This window comes from Pan troglodytes, chromosome 3 (genome assembly GCF_028858775.2).
Source record: "Pan troglodytes isolate AG18354 chromosome 3, NHGRI_mPanTro3-v2.0_pri, whole genome shotgun sequence".
Taxonomy (NCBI): Eukaryota; Metazoa; Chordata; class Mammalia; order Primates; family Hominidae; genus Pan; species Pan troglodytes.
The window spans coordinates 111,956,149-111,977,441 of NC_072401.2; the positions used below are offsets into that span (position 1 = coordinate 111,956,149).

The window sequence follows — 21,293 nt, forward strand, 5'->3', positions numbered from 1 at the left end:
AGGTTTGTTACATATGTATACATGTGCCATGTTGGTGTGCTGCACCCATTAACTCGTCATTTACATTAGGTATATCTCCTAATGCTATCCCTCCCCCCTCCCCCCACCCCACGACAGGCCCTGGTGTGTGATGTTCTCCTTCCTGTGTCCAAGTGTTCTCATTGTTCAATTCCCACCTATGAGTGAGAACATGCGGTGTTTGGTTTTTTGTCCTTGTGACAGTTTGCTGAGAATGATGGTTTCCAGCTTCATCCATGTCCCTACAAAGGACATGAACTCGATGTTTTCTTTATTTTTGTTGGACTGAATTAGTTTGGGGAGCCAGTTTTTGAGCTCTGAGATTCTTTCTTCAGCTTGGCCTATTCTGCTGTTAATAATTGTGATTTCATTATGAAATTCCTGTACTGTGTTTTTTTTTAGCTCTGTCAGGTCATTTTGGTTCTTTCTTATAATGCTTATTTTGTCTTTCAGTTCCTGTACTGTTATATTGTAATCCTTAGTTTCCTTGGATTGGTTTCAACTTTCTCAATGGTTCTCAATGGAATCTCAATGATCTTCCTTCCTATCCATATTCTGAATTCTATTGCTATCGTTTCAGTCGTTTCAGTCTGGTTAAGAACCCTTGCTGTGGAACTAGTGTGGTCGTTTGGAGGAAACAAGGCAGTCTGGCTTTTTGAGCTGCCAGAGATCCTGCACTAGTTCTTTCTCGTCTGTGTGGGCTGACTTTCCCTCAACTGTGGTGGCTGATGTTCCCTCAACTGTGCTGTAATTTGAGTACAGTCAGTTGATTTCTTTCCTGGATGTTTTCAGAGGACGAAGTGTTTGTGCTGGGTCATTATTTGCGGCTGAATTCATGTCCTTTGTTTCTCAGGGGTGTTATGTTAGCAAAGTATTTTTGGTGCTGAAGTTTGGGCTATGATTCAGTAGATGGTGCTTAAGCATAATGGCCAGTAGTTAGGCTCTTGCTCAGCCACATGGCTCCTCTGTGTTTCCTCCTGATTGCAGCTGTGCTCTCTCTCAGTGCTCTGAAACTGTCTGCTCCTCTCCAACTCAAGTACTGGCTGCAGATCTCAGCTTGGCACTCCTGGGCTGCTCACCACAGCCTTGGAGCAAGCTCAGGCTTTATGCTCCTTCTGCAGCCTGGAGGCAGCAGGGGAAGCGACCTTGGCAGTTGCTGTGGCAGAGGGCTTTTCACCGGTCTTTTGGAACTCCACCCCAGAGAAATGCAGAGCCACTACCAATTGGTGCAATCAGCCCGGGGTCAGGTGGTTGTATTGTGGGCCCAAGCCAAGGGCCTGCCTGGTGATGAGCAGGGGTAACAGGGGGTTGTGGCTGGGACAAACTGGCTTCTTTTCCTTAGGGTGGCTGCAGCTTACTGGAGATATGATTAAAGCACTCAGGGTCTTTGATCCATACCTAGTCCAAGGGCAGCAAGGGCAGTACCATTGCAGCAGCCATGGCAGAGGGGCTTTCAGTTGCCTCTGGGAGATCCACCTTAGAGAAATGCAGAGCTGCTGCTACTGGGAATGTTCAGCCAGGGGATGGGGCCACTGCACTGCTGGCCTGAGCTGAGGTCCCTGCTTGGTGAAGAGCTGACCCTGATTATGAAGGGTCATAGATCACAGATGATCTGCAGACTGACCAGGCTGCAAAGACAGAGCATATTTCTATGGACTTGAGTTTCTCAGAAACAAAAGAGGAAGGGACTGCTTTTATTTTGATTGAATTTACATTAACATCAATCTTCTTTAAACACTGCCTTCCACTGTCACCAACAGAAATACAAAAAAAGAAAAATGAATTACATTGTCTCAGAAGCATACTGCTTAAAGGGAGTTCATTTACTGACATGGGAAATGAGAAAACATTAGTGGAAAGAACACATTGAGTCTGTCTCCTTCCCATTGCTCCACCTACGGTGGGAGACCTCACCATGATCTTTCAACTTCTTTCACAATTCTCTTTCGCTCACCAAATGTTATGTGCAGCACCTAAGCACTGAATATGTAGACAACAGTGGAGTGGGTCAAGAGGACTGCACTTCCTGAAGTTTTTAATGCAGAGAACAGATGTGATAGAAAATCTGAGAGTTTTGACACACCAATTAGTTCACAGAAGAAAAATTCTGAGACTCTTGGTTTATGACATGGCAATCCTGTACGAACGTGGTGACTTTTATTTTAGACGGTTAATTCCCTTTACTCTGTTCAATGGCCAAAAACTGGAGCCTTAGTTTCACTCAACTTCTTGGAAAAATACCTGTCATTGTTCACAAAGAGGACAGGAGGGTAATCCAAACAGTTTCATTTTTTGATGGCTTAACAACTATTAGAGAAAATGTATCATCACTTCTGTAAGAAAAAAAAAACTTCTAAGAGTATTGAGATGACTGAGTGAGTTGTGCCGTCTTCAGAGGTGAAGACGAACACATCTTTATTTATGCAAATAAAGCAAGAATGCCAATTACCTAGTGGATGTGAGAATAGTGAGCCAGCACTGGTAATTTAAGGGATGCTCTTTCAGAATGTGTTCTTTATATTCGTGAATCATTCCAGTGTTCTTTGCTTCTAGGAAAAGGTGGTTCAAGATGTGTGTGCCTAAGTGAATACCAAAACTAGCAACGCATTGGGAATAATAAAGAGAGTGGGCAATATTTTCTTTTTTTCTTGTTTAAATCCTGAGTCAGCTGTTCTAATTAGGTAAATGGTCTTGAACTTACTAAATGATTACATCTTTTGCTTTCCTTGAGGGTTTTGAATCAGGTTGTAGGCTTAGCAGGTATATTTTATTTGAATTTCTCACAAACTTTTAGCAGACACTAGTTGTCTGAGGCACTGCTTCCTCTTTCAGATATTGAGAAATGCCTAAACACCTGTAATATTCTTGTCCAGAGACCACATCTGCTTTCACAACACTATGTTGAAGAGGATTCTTGAAAATTTTTTATAAAGCCAGACATGCTTAGAATTGGGGACAAAAATCTGTACTTGGTTTGATTTATAAATTATGTCATAAGGACACAAAGTAGTGACTTAGAAAATTGATGTAGCTTACCAAGATGACTTTCTCTCAGGGAAAGTTTGGATCATTATATTTTAGGCTCTGGAGCTGAATAGTTGGAATATCAGAAGGGTTATTTTGAAATAACTAGATAGAATAGCACAAGTAGATAACACGTATTCAGGGGCTCTTTACATGAGAAAAATCCCATTAATTCAATTCCTCTAGGACAAATGACACAGAGAGAAAGAGACAGAGACAGAGAAAGAGAAAGAGCGCGCAAGAGAGAAATTGATAGGTGGGTATATGGATGGATGAATAGATAAATTCATAGATTTTAAGAAGATAATATATGTTCTAAGTAGAAAAAATTAATAACATTTTTCAAATGTCTGGGACATCGTGCCAACCGTTGTGTCTTACATTATTTCTAGTCACTAAAATCACTTAGTGAGTTGTGAAGTTTTATTAACATTTTACATAAAATTCCTCCAGAGTCTCAGAGATGTGAAGTGATTTATGAGACAACACGGCTAGTATGAGGCAGAATTGGAATTCAAATTAGACATATCTGGCCCCAAAGCCCACTTTCTTTCAAGTATGTTATGCATCACAGTTTTTGTATTTTGTTGAATGAAGAATAATTTTCACTGAATTTTTTGTGTTTTGTTTAATAGCTTACAATTTATGTCCAGCCAGAGCAAAAGCACACAGCCGAATATGCTGCAAACATAACTAAAAGTGTGTTTGATTATTTTGAAGAATACTTTGCTATGAATTATTCTCTTCCTAAATTAGGTGAGGATCATTTTTTAATTTTCTTATTTTTAATATTGCCTTTGTTTTTATCTAAGTTAACTCATTTCTTCTAATTATGTCACCATCAGTTAACAGTTATCCTTAAGTCCTTTTATTCTATGCCAACAATATCTTGGGCTCAAGTAAGCCTCCTGCCTCGGCCTCCCAAAATGCTAGGATTACAGGCCTAATCAACCATGCCCAGCCTGTACTGTGTTCTTATCTGATGAATATATAATCTTGTGTTTCCAAATAAAGATGAAAGTATGTGCACAAAATGGCAGAGCTTGGTAGTGATGGAGCCACAAATAGCAACCCAGATCAGTTGATTTCAAAATCGGCATTCATCCCAATACTTGCTCTGCCTCCCTGTCATCAGTAAGTTAAAAAATAATAGGGATAAATGATGTTGTAAGAGCCCCATGTGCTTCCAGTCTTTCCATTGTTGTACAAGGCAAATTCTAGATTCCCCAGCAGTTTAAAGAAATACTGGTGCTCCTTCCAGCAATAATTTTTTCTAATACAGAGGGAGACATCATTCTTCATAAAGCAAAAGTGGGGCTACAACCAAAATGGTGTGCATATGACATTTCTATCAATAGTGGAAATGCTTTATTAATAAGCTCGAGAGCTATTAACAAAGACTTTAAATATAACACCCATATAGATGTTTGTAGGGATGAAATGAAGGCAGTAAGAAAACAAATTAGCCAACAGTTGGCCTCCTGTTTCTGTTTCTGCCTTTACTTTAATAAATTATCAATGCACACGAGGGGAATGCCAAATTCTCTGCATGGGAATGGCTGTGGCTCAGAGCAAGCTTGTAGATGCTGCATGTCTCTTCAATGGATACAATTCTATTTTTTGATTGCTTAACAAATGTTAGAGAAGGAGCTGGAAAAAGAAACAAGTTTTCATCAAAATCAGAATATTGGGCCAGGTGCAGTGGCTCACGCCTGTAATCCCAACATTTTGGGAGGCCCAGGCGGGCGGATCGCTTGAGCCCAGAGGTTCAAGACCAGCCTGGCAACATGGTGAAACCCCATCGCTACAAGAAATACAAAAATTAGCCAGGTGTTGTGGCACACACCTGTAGTCTCAGCTACTCAGGAGGCTGAGGTGGGAGGATCACTTGAGCCCAGGAGGTTGAGGCTGCAGTGAGCCATGATTGTGTCACTGCAGTCTAGGTGACAGAAGACCTCATCTCAATTTAAAAATATCAGAATAATATTTAATAAAATATTGTGCACATGAATTTAAAGATCCTTTGCCTTTTATCTCAGTTGTAGCACCCAGGATAACCTGAGAAGTGGAAATCTCACACATTTATTACTCTCTTCTCCTCTCTTTCTTTCTCCCTCTCCCCAACTCCTTTATTCTGTTTTATGTGCATTTTCAACTCTCTCAGAATTAATTATATCTTAGACTCCTTAGAGGTGACTTCTGCATTTATTAGACTCCAAAGAGTTAAATATACAAGAATTAGTTAGTTACAATGCCAATACTGACCAAAAAAAAAAAAAAAAAAAAAGAGATTGCAAAAAATTCCTTTTGTTCAAGGATTAAGTGCAAACTGCACTCCACAACATTATGAAAAATATTGGCCCTTGGGGGAGATACTTCTCTACTTTTGAAATGACTGTCTTGTGATAAAATAACCAAACCTAAAAATGAGATAACATGAAAAGGAAACTACTATTGTAATCTTGACCTCTACTTAAGATACATCCCTCTTCATTCTTTTATAAAAAGCTTTAAGAATATTTATTTTGGCCGGGCGCGGTGGCTCACGCCTGTAATCCCAGCACTTTGGGAGGCTGAGGTGGGTGGATCACGAGGTTAGGAGATGGAGACCATCCTGGCTAACACGGTGAATCCCCGTCTCTACTAAAAATTCAAAAAATTAGCCGGGCGCGGTGGTGGGCACCTGTAGTCCCAGCTACTCAGGAGGCCGAGGCGGGAGAATAGCGTGAACCCAGGAGACAGAGCTTGCAGTGAGCCGAGATCTCACCACTGCCCTCCAGTTTGGGCAACAGAGCGAGACTCTGTCTCAAAAAAAAAGAAAGAATATTTATTTTAACCAGAAAGAAAGGGCCTTCTCTTATATGTTAAGTGAAAAATCAATTTGTTTTCATTTCTGTGCCTCATTTAAATTATACATAATAATAAAGAAATTACATTCTGTTTACAGTTCATTAACTGGGGAAGCTGTATTTTGGCCACTAATCATCTGAGCATTTTCTGTCTTGGGATTTAACATAGAACTGATCAACACTGCCTCCTCCTGTCAGATATTATGTGTAAGACTATAGAAACTCCTGTCCAACATTTTAGAACTGTAAGGGAATCTAGAGAGAATATAGTCAACTCCATGTTTCTCCAACCAATTTAATACATAAAAGCGGATGATAAGCTATTAGATTGGTATTTCTATCAATATTTTATAGAATTAGAGAAAAATGGAGTTTTATATTCTTGAATAATCTGTGTCTTTGGATGGAAGACTGTATCTATACACTTGGAAGCTCAGAACTTCTAAATACTAATTTGAAAACTTCTCTTTTTCCTCACGGCTTATCCCCTAAAACACATGTAGCTAATAAAAATGAAATACAGAGAGAAACAAAAGACATAAAATTATAGAGGCATTGCCATTAGTGTCCTTCTTTAAAACAAAAACAAAGCATTGATATCTGGAGCCAGCAGGGAATGCTCTATGGAAATTTTGAGTGCATTACGACTGAAATGTTCGCACACATGATTACAGTTCTTTACTCTAAGAAATTATTTTTAGGCTTTTAAAAAACATTCATCCAAATAACTTAATTTGGTAAGGAAAGCTATGAACAAATGGAAAGAATGTATTTCTCACTGGACTCTTTCTTCTTCTATAGATAAAATCGCTATTCCAGATTTTGGCACTGGTGCCATGGAGAACTGGGGACTCATCACGTACAGAGAAACGAACCTGCTTTATGACCCTAAGGAATCAGCCTCATCAAACCAACAGAGGGTGGCCACTGTGGTTGCCCATGAACTTGTGCATCAGGTACAGAATCTTAGCACTGAATCAGCTTGTTTTTTTAAAGTGGCTTAAGACCACAGGAATAATTCAAATTATTTATGACTTAGCAAATAAAAAATAGCCAACTCAGAAAAACTTGCATGAAAATCTTTCTTGGTACTAATAAACATTTAGCCATAAAGAGACTTTGAACCACATTGTTTTGCCTTTAGGAAATATGCACAAGGCCTTCATATAAATTTATATACCCCAGTAATAACTAAATAAAGGCAATAAACTAAAGACAATTTAATATCATTTAAATAATCAGAATAAAGCAGGAAATAAATGTTAAGTACAATGCCTGCCACTTCTGTCACAGTGACAACATTGGCACGGACAAATAAATGTTTTGACATTTTCTAGGCCTCTCTACCATACCCATAAGAATGTAATTATCTCTTTATTGCTTATAATTTCAGTGGTTTGGAAATATTGTGACCATGGACTGGTGGGAAGACTTGTGGCTAAATGAAGGATTTGCTTCTTTCTTTGAGTTTCTGGGAGTAAACCATGCAGAAACAGACTGGCAAATGGTGAGTCCTAAACACATAAACTTGAAATCTCTCTTTTCCTCATGCAAAGCAGATGGAAGCCTTTGGACTATGATAATGGTCCCGAGTCAGATGGCAAGTACAGTGGTGAGCGGGGAATTCCACTGTGAGGATAGGGTGGAGCCAGCTGACTTCCACTGACTACACCTTGCCTACAGCCCTTTCCCAGTACCTAGAAGGGCAGCTGATCATCACAATCTGGGGATATCCTTGACAGAGTCACTCAAAACACATTATCAAGGCAGGAAAAAAAAAAAAACAGGTGGCATAGAAAATGTTAACTCTGTGTTCCAGAAAGTATCTATAGCACTAACCCTTTGAAAAAATGTCAGAGTCTCATTTGTGAACGACTTACTTTATTTCAGACAGATTGCAGAAACAGTGTGATGAAGAGATAACATAAATTTAGTAGTTAGATTAGTTAGATTGAAGTTCAAATCCTGAACACATCATTTCTTAGATGCATGACAGGGAATATGACCTTGAGCAAGTTACATAATATCTGAGTCCATTTTCTCCTTTATGAAATAGAACATTATTTTCTATCTTGTAAGCTTAAAAGCTCCCAAATGTGCATGTAATGACTATTAACAGGTAGTGTGTCCCTCAGAGGCCTGGAATAGAAACTTTTATGAACTCTAAAATTTTTTTTCAGAAAAGCTAGGTATAGTTGTTATTTACATTTATATCATGGGAGTATTCTTGATTGCATATATGAATGTGCAAATGTGTGGATGTGTCTAATTACAAGAGGTTTTGTACTGTGTAAAATACTGCCCTCTACTGGACAGAACAAAAAAGTTAAATGCTTGAAGCCCTTACAGTTGCTCTAGCCTGCTTTACAAAGCGAAAAGGCTAATTTACAACAATTACTTCTTTAAAAATCTTATCTACATCTGGATTTTTTTCAACTATGGAACTATTGACATTTTGGAGTAGATAATTCTTTTTTTGTGCGGGACTTTCCTGTGCGTTATAGGATACTTAGCATCCCAGACTTCTATTAACTAAATGCCAGTAACCTGCCAGCCCCTGTTGTGACAACTAAAAATGTCTCCACATATTTCCAGCTGTCTCGTGGGGGACAAAAATCTCCTCCAGTTGAAAACTACTCATCTACATGGAAAATTGCTGATTTTATAATTTATTGAAAATAAACTGTATAAATGGAAAATTGTGTTGTCCTTTATTTTCTCCCATACAGTATACTGAGGCCCTTATAGCAAACTGTTATAAGAAATTATAACATTTTAATATTGTCTAATATTCCAAGTTCTGTGTTTCAAAAGCGATGGCTAAATTCCAGAAGAATTTGCTATGCACTTCTCAAATGAAATTTAATCACATCGTTCAACACAACAATTAATTCATTCCTTCATCTATTCATTCATTCCTTTTTTTTTTTTTTTTTCCTTTTTGAGATGGAGTCTCACTCTGTCACCCAGACTGGAGTGCAGTGGAGCAATCTCGGGTCACTGCATCCTCCACCTTCTGGGTTCAAGCAATTCTCCTGCCTCAGCCTCCTGAGTAGCTGGGACTATAGGCCCTCGCCACCACTCCTGGCTAATTTTTATATTTTTAGCAGAGATGGGGTTTTGCCATGATGGCCAGGCTGATCTTGAACTCCTTACCTCAGGTGATCTGCCTGCCTTGGCCTCCCAAAATGCTGGGATTACAGGCATGAGCCACCGAGCCCAGCCCATTCATTCATTCTTCATTCAGCAAATGGAGGACTCCAAAATGAATAATGAATAAAATACACTTCTTGCCCTTAAGGAGTTCTCAATTTAAGGTCTTGCGGATGGAAGGGTCAGATAGATAAAGATATTTTATAAGCGAGCTCAATAAATACCACAATCATGGAATACCTCGTTTCACTGGTGAAAAATCGGAAGGCCAGGAAAATGATAGAACTTTCCAACATCACAGAGATAGGTGGTAGCAAAATCCAAAATCACACACACAGCTGGTAGCAAAATCCAAAATCACACACACAGCTGGTATAGTCAATCTTCCTGACACTGAGAACAGGATCTTTCTACTCACCATACGTAAACTTCCTAGGTATACAAAAATCAAAATGCAAGTCAAAATTATCTTGATTGGCAGTCATCACTTGACAGCAGTACCTTTCCTGTTATAAATGAAACCCGCATAATTGGAAAATGTAAGCTAATACAGCATACTCCTGTTTTGGAAATATTTTTAATTAAGTAGAGCCAATGAAATTTTTAAAGTTAGTAGTGATTTAGCAGAGTTAGATTTCAGAATCTTACTGCTTAAGAGTCAAAATAACTATAGCAGCTAATGGGTTAGGTTCTCATTCTGTGCCAGGTACTATGCCAAGTACTAACCATGAATTTTATCACTGAGTCCTGTGCACAGTTCCAAAAAGTACAGGCCATAATTACTTCTATTTAATGGGTGAGGAAACTTGCTTAAACTTACATATCTAGAAAGTAAAAAGACTGAGCTTTGAACCAAGGAAATCTGACAGTACTGCTAGGCCTGTCAACCAGTCTGTATTGCTGACAAAACCTAGGAGGGAAACGAGAGGTGATTAGAACTAAAGGATAAACTGCCAATATTTTCTTTCATTAATTATGAAGTATCCAAATTCCAATAACAAGTTAATATTAGAAAAACCTGAACATCAATATTTGGCAAATTGATATGCAACCTCTCTTAATTCTTAGACCAAATCTGTGGAGTGATGTCATCATTCTCATTGCACAGATATAGAATTAGGGCTTGAAAAGTTTGGCACATATCCAAAAGTCATACAGAAGTAGCAGAAGCAGAATTCACAGAAGTTGATGTCTTCTCGGCCTGTCATCTGGGGGAAAAATTAAAAGGAATTAGAAGTAGAAGAAGGGAATGAAATCAATATAGCTCAATCAGTGCAAAATATGATTAATTTGAAGACCTAATGTTTAAGTAACTTAAGTCATTTATATTTATTTTCCTCCAATTTTTCTTATATATGGTATTTTAGTTTATAAACTAGTATAAAGGAAATACTATATTCCTTTGGCTCATTCTTTCATTTCAGCGTGACCAAATGTTACTTGAAGATGTATTACCTGTTCAAGAGGATGATTCTTTGATGTCTTCGCATCCAATTATTGTGACTGTGACAACCCCTGATGAAATAACATCTGTTTTTGATGGAATATCCTATAGCAAGGTGGGAGAAATAGAACATTGTTTTGAACATCTTCCTGTTTAGTGACTTTTCTTTTAGTGGATACCTAAAAATGGTAAGAATGGTCACACTGTGCCAGTGAGCTTTGGAAAACGGTGTAGAAGTTATTCTGAGTGCTGAATATTCAATAGTTTGTACTTTTCAGTAGAATTTAGTGCTGGTCATTGTCACAGAATTTTAAAAGAGATTTTTAAGAATTTCTCTTTACACATTTGTATATAATTATTTTCATTCTGATAATTTAATATTTAGACTTGAAGCATCACATTTAAAATTGTTTTATTTGATTTTTTAAAAGACAATAAATCTTTTTCTTCTACGTGGTCAACAAGAAATGCCGTATATGTGCACAGCTTTTCTAGTAGAACATTTTAATGCCTGCAATAAACATTTAAATCCAACTCAGAAGGAAATACTTTTATTCCTTTTTGGAAGATGTAAAGATGAATTTGTTAGCATATTGTAGGTGAGGATTTTTTCTCCACTAATATTTTATGAAAAGTTGCTGGAAATCTGTAACTCCAAGATTTATGTGACACATTCTGTCCCATAATATTTCATATAGTCTCTTCTTCAAACATATTCCACATCTGTATGTAACATAATTTAAATTTTTATTTTAGTCATTTTCTACTTCAGCTTCTTATGGGTTTCCCACTACACTGAGGTGCTTAGAAGCTACTGCAAGCTAATACATTTTGTTATCCTGAGTAATACCTAAAGTTTTATTTGAGTCAAAAATATTATAATTATTAAAATGAATACTTGAGTGAAAAAGCTTCTATGTATTAGCATTTGAAATTCTTAGCATCATATTTTTGACTTTCCCTCTCATATGATTCCCATGGTGTATGTTCAGCCTTCTTGTATTCATTTTTCTTTGATATTATGAATGATTCCTTTTATCTTTATGTCAAAATGAAAATTTCGAATCCACTTATAGCCTATTCTAATTATTCACATGGGAGAAGTTTAAATTTATTCAATCATTTTTCCCCTTAGTCCTAGATACTCCTCAGGTTTAAGATATTATGTCCAAGATAAATAAATGTTTCTAGGCCTTTAGCTTTCTAAATAGGTATAAAATTAATTTAGAATGCTTAATAACTTACAGTAAAAATTACTAATTTAAGTGGGGGGCAGTGTTCTTTTTTCATTCAGTTACTTGAAAATTGGTTTAAAATATTACAAATTGTGCATTTCAGTACTAACCTTATAACACATAAAAAGAAAGTACAGAGCCAAGATGTTCATCAGATTCTTCAGATGAAAGGAAAGCAAATGAGATAGACCACTGAGAAGAGAAAGATTGTATGCCTAAATTATGTATCCATGTATATTAAGCTATTTGACCAGATAATTCCTTGACTATCTACTTCCCTCTGCTAAATCTAATTCTTATTTTCAAATATGAAAATATATTTAATAAGTTGGCAGAATTTTACCTTGAAACTACTTTCCTCATTCATCAAAGAATGTGATTTTTTAGACTATTTCTCTTTCATTAAGAAAGCCCCATCTGCTGGTTTATTTCGGGAAGTGCAATAATTATTTGAATCTGAAGTCCCTGAAATGATGGCCATTTTAGCAATTTCTCTTTACCTTTTAGTTATTTTAGATGCATAGATACAGGGACTGTGCCAAGTGGTATTTTCATCCTAAAATCATAGAGCCATATAATTTAGCAGAATCATCTTGAGGAACTAATCTCACAAATATGATCATGAAATACTAGTTGCAAGAGTAATAACTGATCATTGTTCCTTACATAGCCTTTATTAGTTTCATTTGTCTTTTTTTCCCCATTGTAGGGATCTTCCATTTTGAGAATGCTTGAAGACTGGATAAAACCAGAGAATTTTCAAAAAGGATGTCAGGTATGATTTATTACTTTAAGTGATATCAAAAGTAAACTACATTGATATGTGGCTGGTGAATGTTAAGATATGTGATTAATCAAGGATAATTACTTTTTAATCTCTTTACTGAGGCATAGATAATATAGCAAAAGATAAAAAGATGATTTTACATCCAATTGAGTACCTACATTGTATCTGTAATGATCATTTAGCAGAAGTCTCATGGAGAAGTTGAAACAGATTACTTAGTTATTTTTGAAACTCCTTACATGTGTCTTAGTCAGCTTGGGCTGCCATAAGGAAATACCATAGACTGGGTGGCTTAAACGATAGAAATGCATTTTTCTTGCAGTTATGGAGGCTAGAAAGTCCAAGATCAAAGTGCTGGCTGATTCCGTTTCTGGTGAAGCCTCTTTTCCGGGCTTGCAGATGGTAGACTTCCCACTGTGTCCTCATAGCAGAGAGAGAGAGAGAGGGAGAGAGAGAGAGCACTCTGGTGTCTCTTATAAGGATACTGGTTCCATCATAAGAGTCCCAGCCTCGTGATCTCATCTAAATGTGACAGCTCCCAAAGATTTCGTTTCTAAATACTATCACACTGGGGGTTAGGGTTTATATGAATTTCAGGGAATACAATTCTTTCCATAGCAACATGATATAAACATCTAAATTTATTTATAAAGGTCATCCCTTATACTGAGTATAAGACTTTTCCCTTATTATTAGATTAGAAAAGATCAATATTAGTATGCTTATTACAATGGAGTCAGTGAATAAAGAGGCTTATTTCCTTTTGGTAACAGAAATGACAATAAACTTTCTGAAACATTTCACACATCCCACTTAAGCGTATTATTCCAGGAGATGTTTCTGTTTCATTTTCGTTTTTCTAACAGACCCTAAGCCAATCGTCCCAGGTTTGTTTTTATTTTTAATTTTATCAAAGTAGCTACAATGTGTCCCTATAACTGCCGTCTCTGCAGGTTGGCCCCATTCCAGCCTAGAAATGAAGTTCTCTTCCTACTCTTTCCCTTCCACCTACATCCTGCCTGCTGCGATAACCCAGGTAGTCAGGAGTAGCAGTGCTGACGGTATTCATCCCAGAGAGCAGAAAACAGGTTGGAGAAATGCCCCCTGCTGGCTGCCACAGAAAGTACTTCTTCTGTATGTGATTCCCCAGGAGAAGGTCACCATTCACATAGATCTCACTCCCATCAAGCCTTCTTATGTGGCATTTAGCCCTCTCTACACTACTCTAAAAGAAAACGGCCCCCTTCTACCCAATAGTGAAACATCTAGGTGATTATTAAAGTAAGAAATAAAGTCAAGATTTCGGAAATATTTGGAAGTATATCAGTATATTTTAACCCTTTGTCTATTAGTAAAATATTTTGTAGAGACATTAGGTGCAAAGAGAGAAGCTATGTGCTTGTGCTTCTGCATCATGAGAACATCTTGTAACTTTTCCATAAGTTTCAAACTCAAATGTTATCGTATATTCCCTCACTATAAGCATTATTATTATTATTATTATTGTTATTGAGACAGAGTCTCGCTCTGTCGCCAAGGCTGGAGTGCAGTGGCGTGATCTTGGCTCATTGCAACCTCTGCCTCCCGGGTTCAAGCGATTCTCATGTCTCAGTCTCCCGAGTAGCTGGAATTACAGGCACCACCACACCCGGCTAATTTTTATATTTTTAGTAGAGACGGGGTGTCGCCATGTTGCCCAGGCTGGTCTTGAACTTGTGAGCTCAAGAGATCCGCCCGCCTCGGCCTCCCAAAGTGCTGGGATTACAGCCATGAACCACTGTGCCCTGCCCATTGTAAGCATCTTTAATCAGGGACTCTGTCTTCTATATCTTTACCCATACTGCAGGGCCTAGTTTAATTACACATGTTACGTCATCCTGAAAATGTTTGTTAAATGAATGAATGAGTGAATAGCCTATAATAAATTATACAGGACATAGAAATAAAGAAGATTCATTTTCAAAAATTAAGTTAAAATTCAGTTTGTATAGTTTTGATTCTAAATTAAATTGTAATTAATAAATAACATAATTTTGGCATCTTCAGAGCTGGCTTCAAATTAAATAATCTTTCATATTGACTTTGATAGAGAAGTACTAAGATTCCTTGAAAATGAACAGCTATCCTAATAATTCCATAAAACTCTCATATTTCCTTTAACCTAGTATCTATGTTATAATTAATTTAAAAAACCGGTTTTGTCTAAAATTAATAATTCTTAAGTTAAAAGTCTTCCTTTAACTGTGATCACAGATGGTGCTAAAAACTGAACTATGAAGAATAGATATTAATATTTCATGCCATTATAGTGCTATGGAATGAATTTACACAAAACACCCAAACACCCTTTTCCTTCAATCTTCAAACACTAGCTAATATCTGAAAATAGTATATGATCGATATGGGCCACATCCAATAAACCCTCAGACCAACTGGAACATAGTTCACATAGTTTGAGCATCCCAACAATATCCTCCTTGAGTTGTCATCATCACTCTATGATTGTTGCCCTGAAATCCCACAGGCTATGAATGGGAGTTCAAGGTATTTCTGTTGCAAATACTAACTTTCTGCCCAAAGTGACTCTTTATTAGCTAACCTGGTGTGGAACTAAATCTGGGGCTGGCCATTTGTCTATTCTCTTTCATGCTCATCACCTTGCCCCAAACTCAACCTCAAACAGCAAAGTAGGTGCAGGATGGGGGAAATAAGAGCAAAATTATCAACTGGAAAATCTTTAAGGCTATACGTGTACATAAAAGATGTAATAGAGAAGGGGACATTCATAACAATATGTGGTCATAAAATAGAAACCGAGAATATATTCTTCCTTTCTTTTTTTTCTAGTATCAGTAGTACTGTCAATAAGACAGGAATGGGTCAGCTGGAAAATGTCTTTTCCCTTCTTGGGATACTAGTAACAGAAACATTGTTCGTTTCCTTTTGTGCTTACTGATTCCAACTAATAATGAACTGTGACCTAGGTCATCGTGTAATTTTGACTTGAATGATTACATGATTATTCAAGGTGAAGAGGGAAGTGTCTTAATATAGAATATTCAAAAGCACTAATCTAGACAATATAAAATTAGTACCTTTTAATATGCTGATTACATAAATTTCCATTCAGCCTGTGGTTCATGAGAAGCAAGAAACTGCAATTTTAAAAACAGTAACAACAATAACAGTGATGAAAACCACACACACTGATCCAGGGTTCAGAATTCTCCTCATCATAATCTCAGGCAAATCTCTTCACCTCTGAAGGCACCCAGGTAGTTAGGGAGAGCAGTTTCCTTCACCTCAAAATGTGGGAGCTTTATTAAATAATATTTAAAGTCCCTTCCAGTTCCAAGATTGCATGGTTCTAAGCTCAAGACCTTGTAGTAGTCAAACTCCTCTAAATTAATTTTAAAAGATATTCAACAGAAATTGTCATCAAAACACAGCTATGGTTATAATTATTACTATGCCAAGTATTCAATTATTATTATTTAAAAATATTAGACGTTTGATTTACCAAATATTCAATTATTTTATTAAGATATGATGAATGATTTGTGCAACTTTCTGTAATGAATACCTAAAAGTGATTGCTGCTTCTCCCTTCCTTTGCCTGCCCTCTGGTGGTAGTGCCAAGAAGTGAATTAACCAAAAGAACAAATATGGAGGCAGCATTCCAAAGTGGCTTCATCCCTCTTCCAGGCTTCTTGGAGTCCTTCTAATACTGTTTTATCTCTATGTCTGAAAAGAAGAGGAATTTAGGAGGTAACGTGATTTAGGTACAGCACCTACTGAAAATTATAGCAACTTAGAGTGAAAATGATATGTGCAAAGTTAACATTAAGAACACTGAAGATGGTTCCATTTTCTATCAAAGACCTCCACTTTCAGTCAGGACAATTCTAGAAAGCAACAGAGGAGTGATACAGCAGGAACTTAGGAAAGTTTACTGGCAAACTCCAAGTGGCTCCCAGTTACGGGATTAGAAGACTGGGAATTTTTTCTGGGGATAAATCACACTATATTTGAAAACTCACATATAGAAAGAGGTTTTGTAAAGAAAATTGCCAAAAGAAGCTTAAATCTAAAAGACTTGTACTTTAAAATATTTGAAGAGTGAAGACTTATGCTTTACAGTGAATAATGTCCCCAATTCATCCACCACCACCACCACCACCACCACCATCATCATCATTATTATTCGAAAGGTTGTATATTTATTTCCTTAGAGCAGAGATCAGCAAGCTACTGTCTGCTGGCCAAATCTGGCCCACCATCCATGTATTTTTTTTAAGGCTCATAAACTAAATATGGTTTCCACATTATTAAATAGTTGAAAAAAATCAAAAGAAGAAGAATATTTTATGATACATGATCATTGTATGGAATTCAAATATCAATGCAACAGCCGTGCTCATTCATGTACATGTTATCTATGGCTGGTTTTGCACAATGGAGGTAGAATTGAGTAGCAGGGGTTCGGTTCATCTTGTGAAAGTATGAGAAAAGCAAACATTGACTTCTAACATGCTGATTATTTTTTACACACAGATGTACTTGGAAAAATACCAATTCAAGAATGCAAAAACTTCTGATTTTTGGGCAGCACTGGAAGAGGTAAGGAAGAGTATATGTCCCCAAATATTTCTTTGTCTGATTTACAAATGGCTTACCAATCATTTTCTAATCTAACTATTCTATCCTTTTATTTTCTCATATTTGTTAATTAATTAATCTCCATTTTGTTTTCAATCTTAGGCAAGTAGGCTACCAGTGAAAGAAGTAATGGACACCTGGACCAGACAGATGGGTTATCCTGTGCTTAACGTGAACGGTGTCAAGAACATCACACAGAAACGCTTTTTGTTGGACCCAAGAGCTAACCCTTCTCAGCCCCCTTCAGATCTTGGGTAAGGCTCTATAATGCATTGAAAAAAACACAGAAATTTGGCAGAAATATTGGTAATTTGTTTATATCCTATTGTTGAGTACATGATGGATGAGTGATATACAAGTATAAAGCCGCAGTGCCTTTAGGGGAACAAGGAATTCAAAAATAGCCAAGTGATTTCCAGGTTTGAAATGGTGGGCAGAGCACATCCATCCGCATCCTGTTCGTTACAGATATTGAAGAGAGGAATGGAATTACCTAAAGAAATAAACCTACAAGAATAAAGAAAATAAAGGGAGGGGCTGTAAGTGTTACAGAGTTCTGAAGAAGTAAAGTAGAAGGAGAAATACAGACTGAGGAAAATACAACCAGATAATAATAAGGGAACTTCCCTAACCCTAGACAGGTTCTAGGTTCAGTGTTAGCATGAAGACTGAAGGGTAAGAGTAAGAAGCGAGGCTGAAAATAGGACAATGAATTGAAAGTCTAGTCTCAGGACAATTTGTGCCAGTTGGACCCACCCCTCACCCCTACTTTCTCTCCGCCACCTACCATTTCTTTCTCTGCACAGAGCTCTCAGAAATCTGGCAATGGCTCCAGGAAAAAATACAGTGGGCTTGTTTCCTAAAGAAATTGACTAAAACAGTAGAGGAGAGCTAAGGATTTCCATTTGGTTGAGACTCTCAGAGTAAAGCCTCCCTCATTATGTTATTTGCAGGATGGGTGGGCTGGAGCTGACAGCACCCCTCATACACACAGGCAGAGCTCCCAGTCAGACCTTCTGCTCAGCAGAGAAACTTACTTCAAAAATACAACTCCCTTCAGCCTGGGCAACATAACAAGAGCCTGTCTCTACAAAAAAATTTTTTAAAGGCACTGGAGTATGGTAGTTCATGCCTGTAGTCCTAGCTAGTCAGGAGGCTGAGGCGTGAAGACGACTTGAGTCATCTCAAGTCAGGAGTTTGAGGCTTCAGTGAGCCATGATCACAACACTGCACTCCAGCCTAGGTGGCAGAGCAAGAGCTCATCCCTAAAAATAATAAAATAAAATAAAATAAATAATTATATATATACACATATATGTATGTATAAAATCCCTTCTCGATAATAGAGAGAGTACACGCCAGCCACTAGAATCAATTTAACTCTTTCTTAAATATGAATGACAAAGATCACAAGATACATGAAAAAATTTGGAAGGATAAAAGGTTAAAATTTCATGTGAACAAACAACTCCTGACTTTATAAGATGCATAATTAAGGAAACAAAATAAACGTATGAGATGCATTCAGAGATGAAGAACTATTACACCAATGAACTAGGAGCAGAATGTCTTAGAAAGGACAAATTGAGAACACAAAAGAACCTGAAAGATTAGATTTCTGATTCTCAAAAGAATTAATAGACCAACTAAAAATAAATTTGGCAAATCCTCCAAAAATACAGGGCAAACACACATAGAGCTAGCAAATATGAAAGAGAAGACAAATATGAACAGTCTAGCACCCAGCAGATAGGTGTTTTTATTTTTTGGCTTCTTTTTTTTTTGAAACAGAGTCTCACTCTGTCACCCAGGTTGGAGTGCAGTGGCGCAATGTCAGCCCACTGCAACCTGTGCCTCCTGGGTTCAAGCAATTCTCCTGCCTCAACCTCCCGAGTAGCTGGGATTACAGGTGCATGCCACCACACCCGGCTAATTTTTGTATTTTTAGTGAAGGCGGAGTTTCACCGAGTTGACCAGGCTGGTCTTAAACTCTTGACCTCGGGTGATCCACCCACTCAGCCTCCCAAAGTGCTGGGATTACAGGCATGAGCCACTGTGCCTGGACTAGATAGGATTCTTTTTTTTTTGAGACAAACTCTCACTCTGTCGCCAGGCTGGAGTGCAATGGCAGGATGTTCGCTCACTGCAACCTCTGCTTCTCGGGTTCAAGCCGTTCTCCTCCCTCAGCCTCCTGAGTAACTGGAACTATAGGTACACGCCGCTATACCCAGCTAATTTTTGTATTTTTTAGTAGAGATGGGGTTTCACCATGTTGGCCAGGATGGTCTTGATCTTCTGACCTCATGATCCATGCACATTGGCCTTCCAAAGTGCTGGGATTACAGGTGTGAGCCACCGTGCCCGGCCAATAGGCGTTCTTTAAAAGGAAAACAGAGAAACTTGGAGGCAAATAATATCAAATACATAATAGAGGACACAAGGATTCTGATTAACAGACCCCACTTAGTAAACAGTACAAACAGGAAAAACCAAAACCCCAAAACATATGTAGATACACCCTCACAAAATTTCAGAAAACAGAGACATAAGTTAGTGTGGCATTAGACTTCTCCACATCAACCCTGAATGCAAGAAGCGAATGAGGCAATGCTTCCAAAACACTGAAGCAAAAAATATTTTCAGCCTCTGGTTCTATACCCAGTAAAATTAAACCAAGTGTGAAAGTACATTAAAGACACTTTCAGAAATGCAGCCCCAGAAAATGATTTCCACTTAACACTTTTTTGAAAGTTACTCAAGGCTGCACTTTAGAAAGGGTTTTGGGGGTTGGAGGAGAAAGAGAAAGAAAAGAAGGGAGGATATGAATAAATAAATTAAAAAGTGAAATACGTGGGACCCGGGATCCAGGAAACGGTACATCCAACCTAGGAAAACCACGAAAGGAAATGCTCAGGGTGCTGTGAGTGCCTGTAAGGGCAGGATGACTGGGGCTGAGGTAGGCGATCTCCAGGAAAAAGAGAAATTCTCTCCAGTGGGTAGTGCGGTTGGGAAGATGAAAAAAACTTGAGGATTTGGTGAAAGCCCATCCGTTTGGTCAACTATAAAAAAGAAAATTAGAAAAAACCCAAATCAAAGACTGTATATAAAAATTATAATCCAAAAATATGAAGTGGAGTTCTCACAAGATCTGATGGTTTTATAAGGCCATTTTCCCTGCTCTTGCTTGCTCTCTCTCACCTGCCGCCATGTAAAATGTCCCTCTCCCCCTTCTGCCATGATTGTAAGTTTCCTGAGGCTGCCCCAGTCGTACAAAACTGTGAGTAAATTAAACCTCTCTTCTTTATTAAAAAATAACAAAAATATGAAGCAGATAGAATGATTTTATGCCATTGATACAGTATAAGAAAAGGCTCTGATATTAGAGAAATTTTACTTAAGTGGCTCAGGGGCCATGAAATTGGACCATGGTGTAAGAAATAGATCTCCCCACACTCCTTGACCAACACTATATACAATATACATGCTATAATTTCATAAATATTAGGTATTGACTTTTAACTTTATAATCAGCCAATGGAAAATGTAAACATTTTTGTTATGGTGGCAGAATAAATTGCAAATATAAAGTCTTGACATTGTAACAAGAAAAATCAACTGACAACAAAAGGACATGGAAGAGGGAGAAAAGGTGGGAGAAAGTGTTGGGATACTAGTTCAGTGGTGTGCAGGAACGGCTGTCTTCCCAACTTAGTAACATTTCCTTGTCAGTGACATGTTGGTAGCTTGAAAATGCTCCTGATGGGAGTATTACGTGGAAATGAGCAAATACTACGTTTTGCCCATATGAAAACTGGGTGTTAAACATTTACCAGTACTCCAGTGGATATCCTCATTTAAGTCAGGAGAGTAGTTAAGACTAAAATTTATGAAGCAAGAAATGGCAGTATGAGTATATTATTTAGAGGCACAATTACAAACTACAGAAAATCTAAAAATAATTTTATTTTATTAAATTTTATATTAAAAGAGAAATGGAAGAGAAAGTAATATATATATAAGCTCAATCACCCTCTTTCAATGGGCAAGTTAATAAATATTGTCTAAATAAAACAACAGAGGCATTTAAAGTCCAATTAGACTACAAAAGTACTAAAACCAGATCA

At 37.5% G+C, this 21,293-nt stretch overlaps 1 protein-coding gene across 1 annotated transcript in view; it reads left to right on the forward strand.

The window, feature by feature from the left end:
* Positions 1-21,293, forward strand: part of ENPEP (glutamyl aminopeptidase) — an 87,141-nt gene that overhangs the window by 26,840 nt on the left and 39,008 nt on the right. Inside the window, exons 4-10 of the mRNA XM_517397.9 lie at positions 3,678-3,798; positions 6,693-6,847; positions 7,285-7,398; positions 10,469-10,603; positions 12,433-12,498; positions 17,065-17,130; positions 17,272-17,423. Of these exons, the coding sequence (XP_517397.2) occupies positions 3,678-3,798; positions 6,693-6,847; positions 7,285-7,398; positions 10,469-10,603; positions 12,433-12,498; positions 17,065-17,130; positions 17,272-17,423 (809 nt within the window). The remainder of the gene's footprint in view (positions 1-3,677; positions 3,799-6,692; positions 6,848-7,284; positions 7,399-10,468; positions 10,604-12,432; positions 12,499-17,064; positions 17,131-17,271; positions 17,424-21,293) is intronic.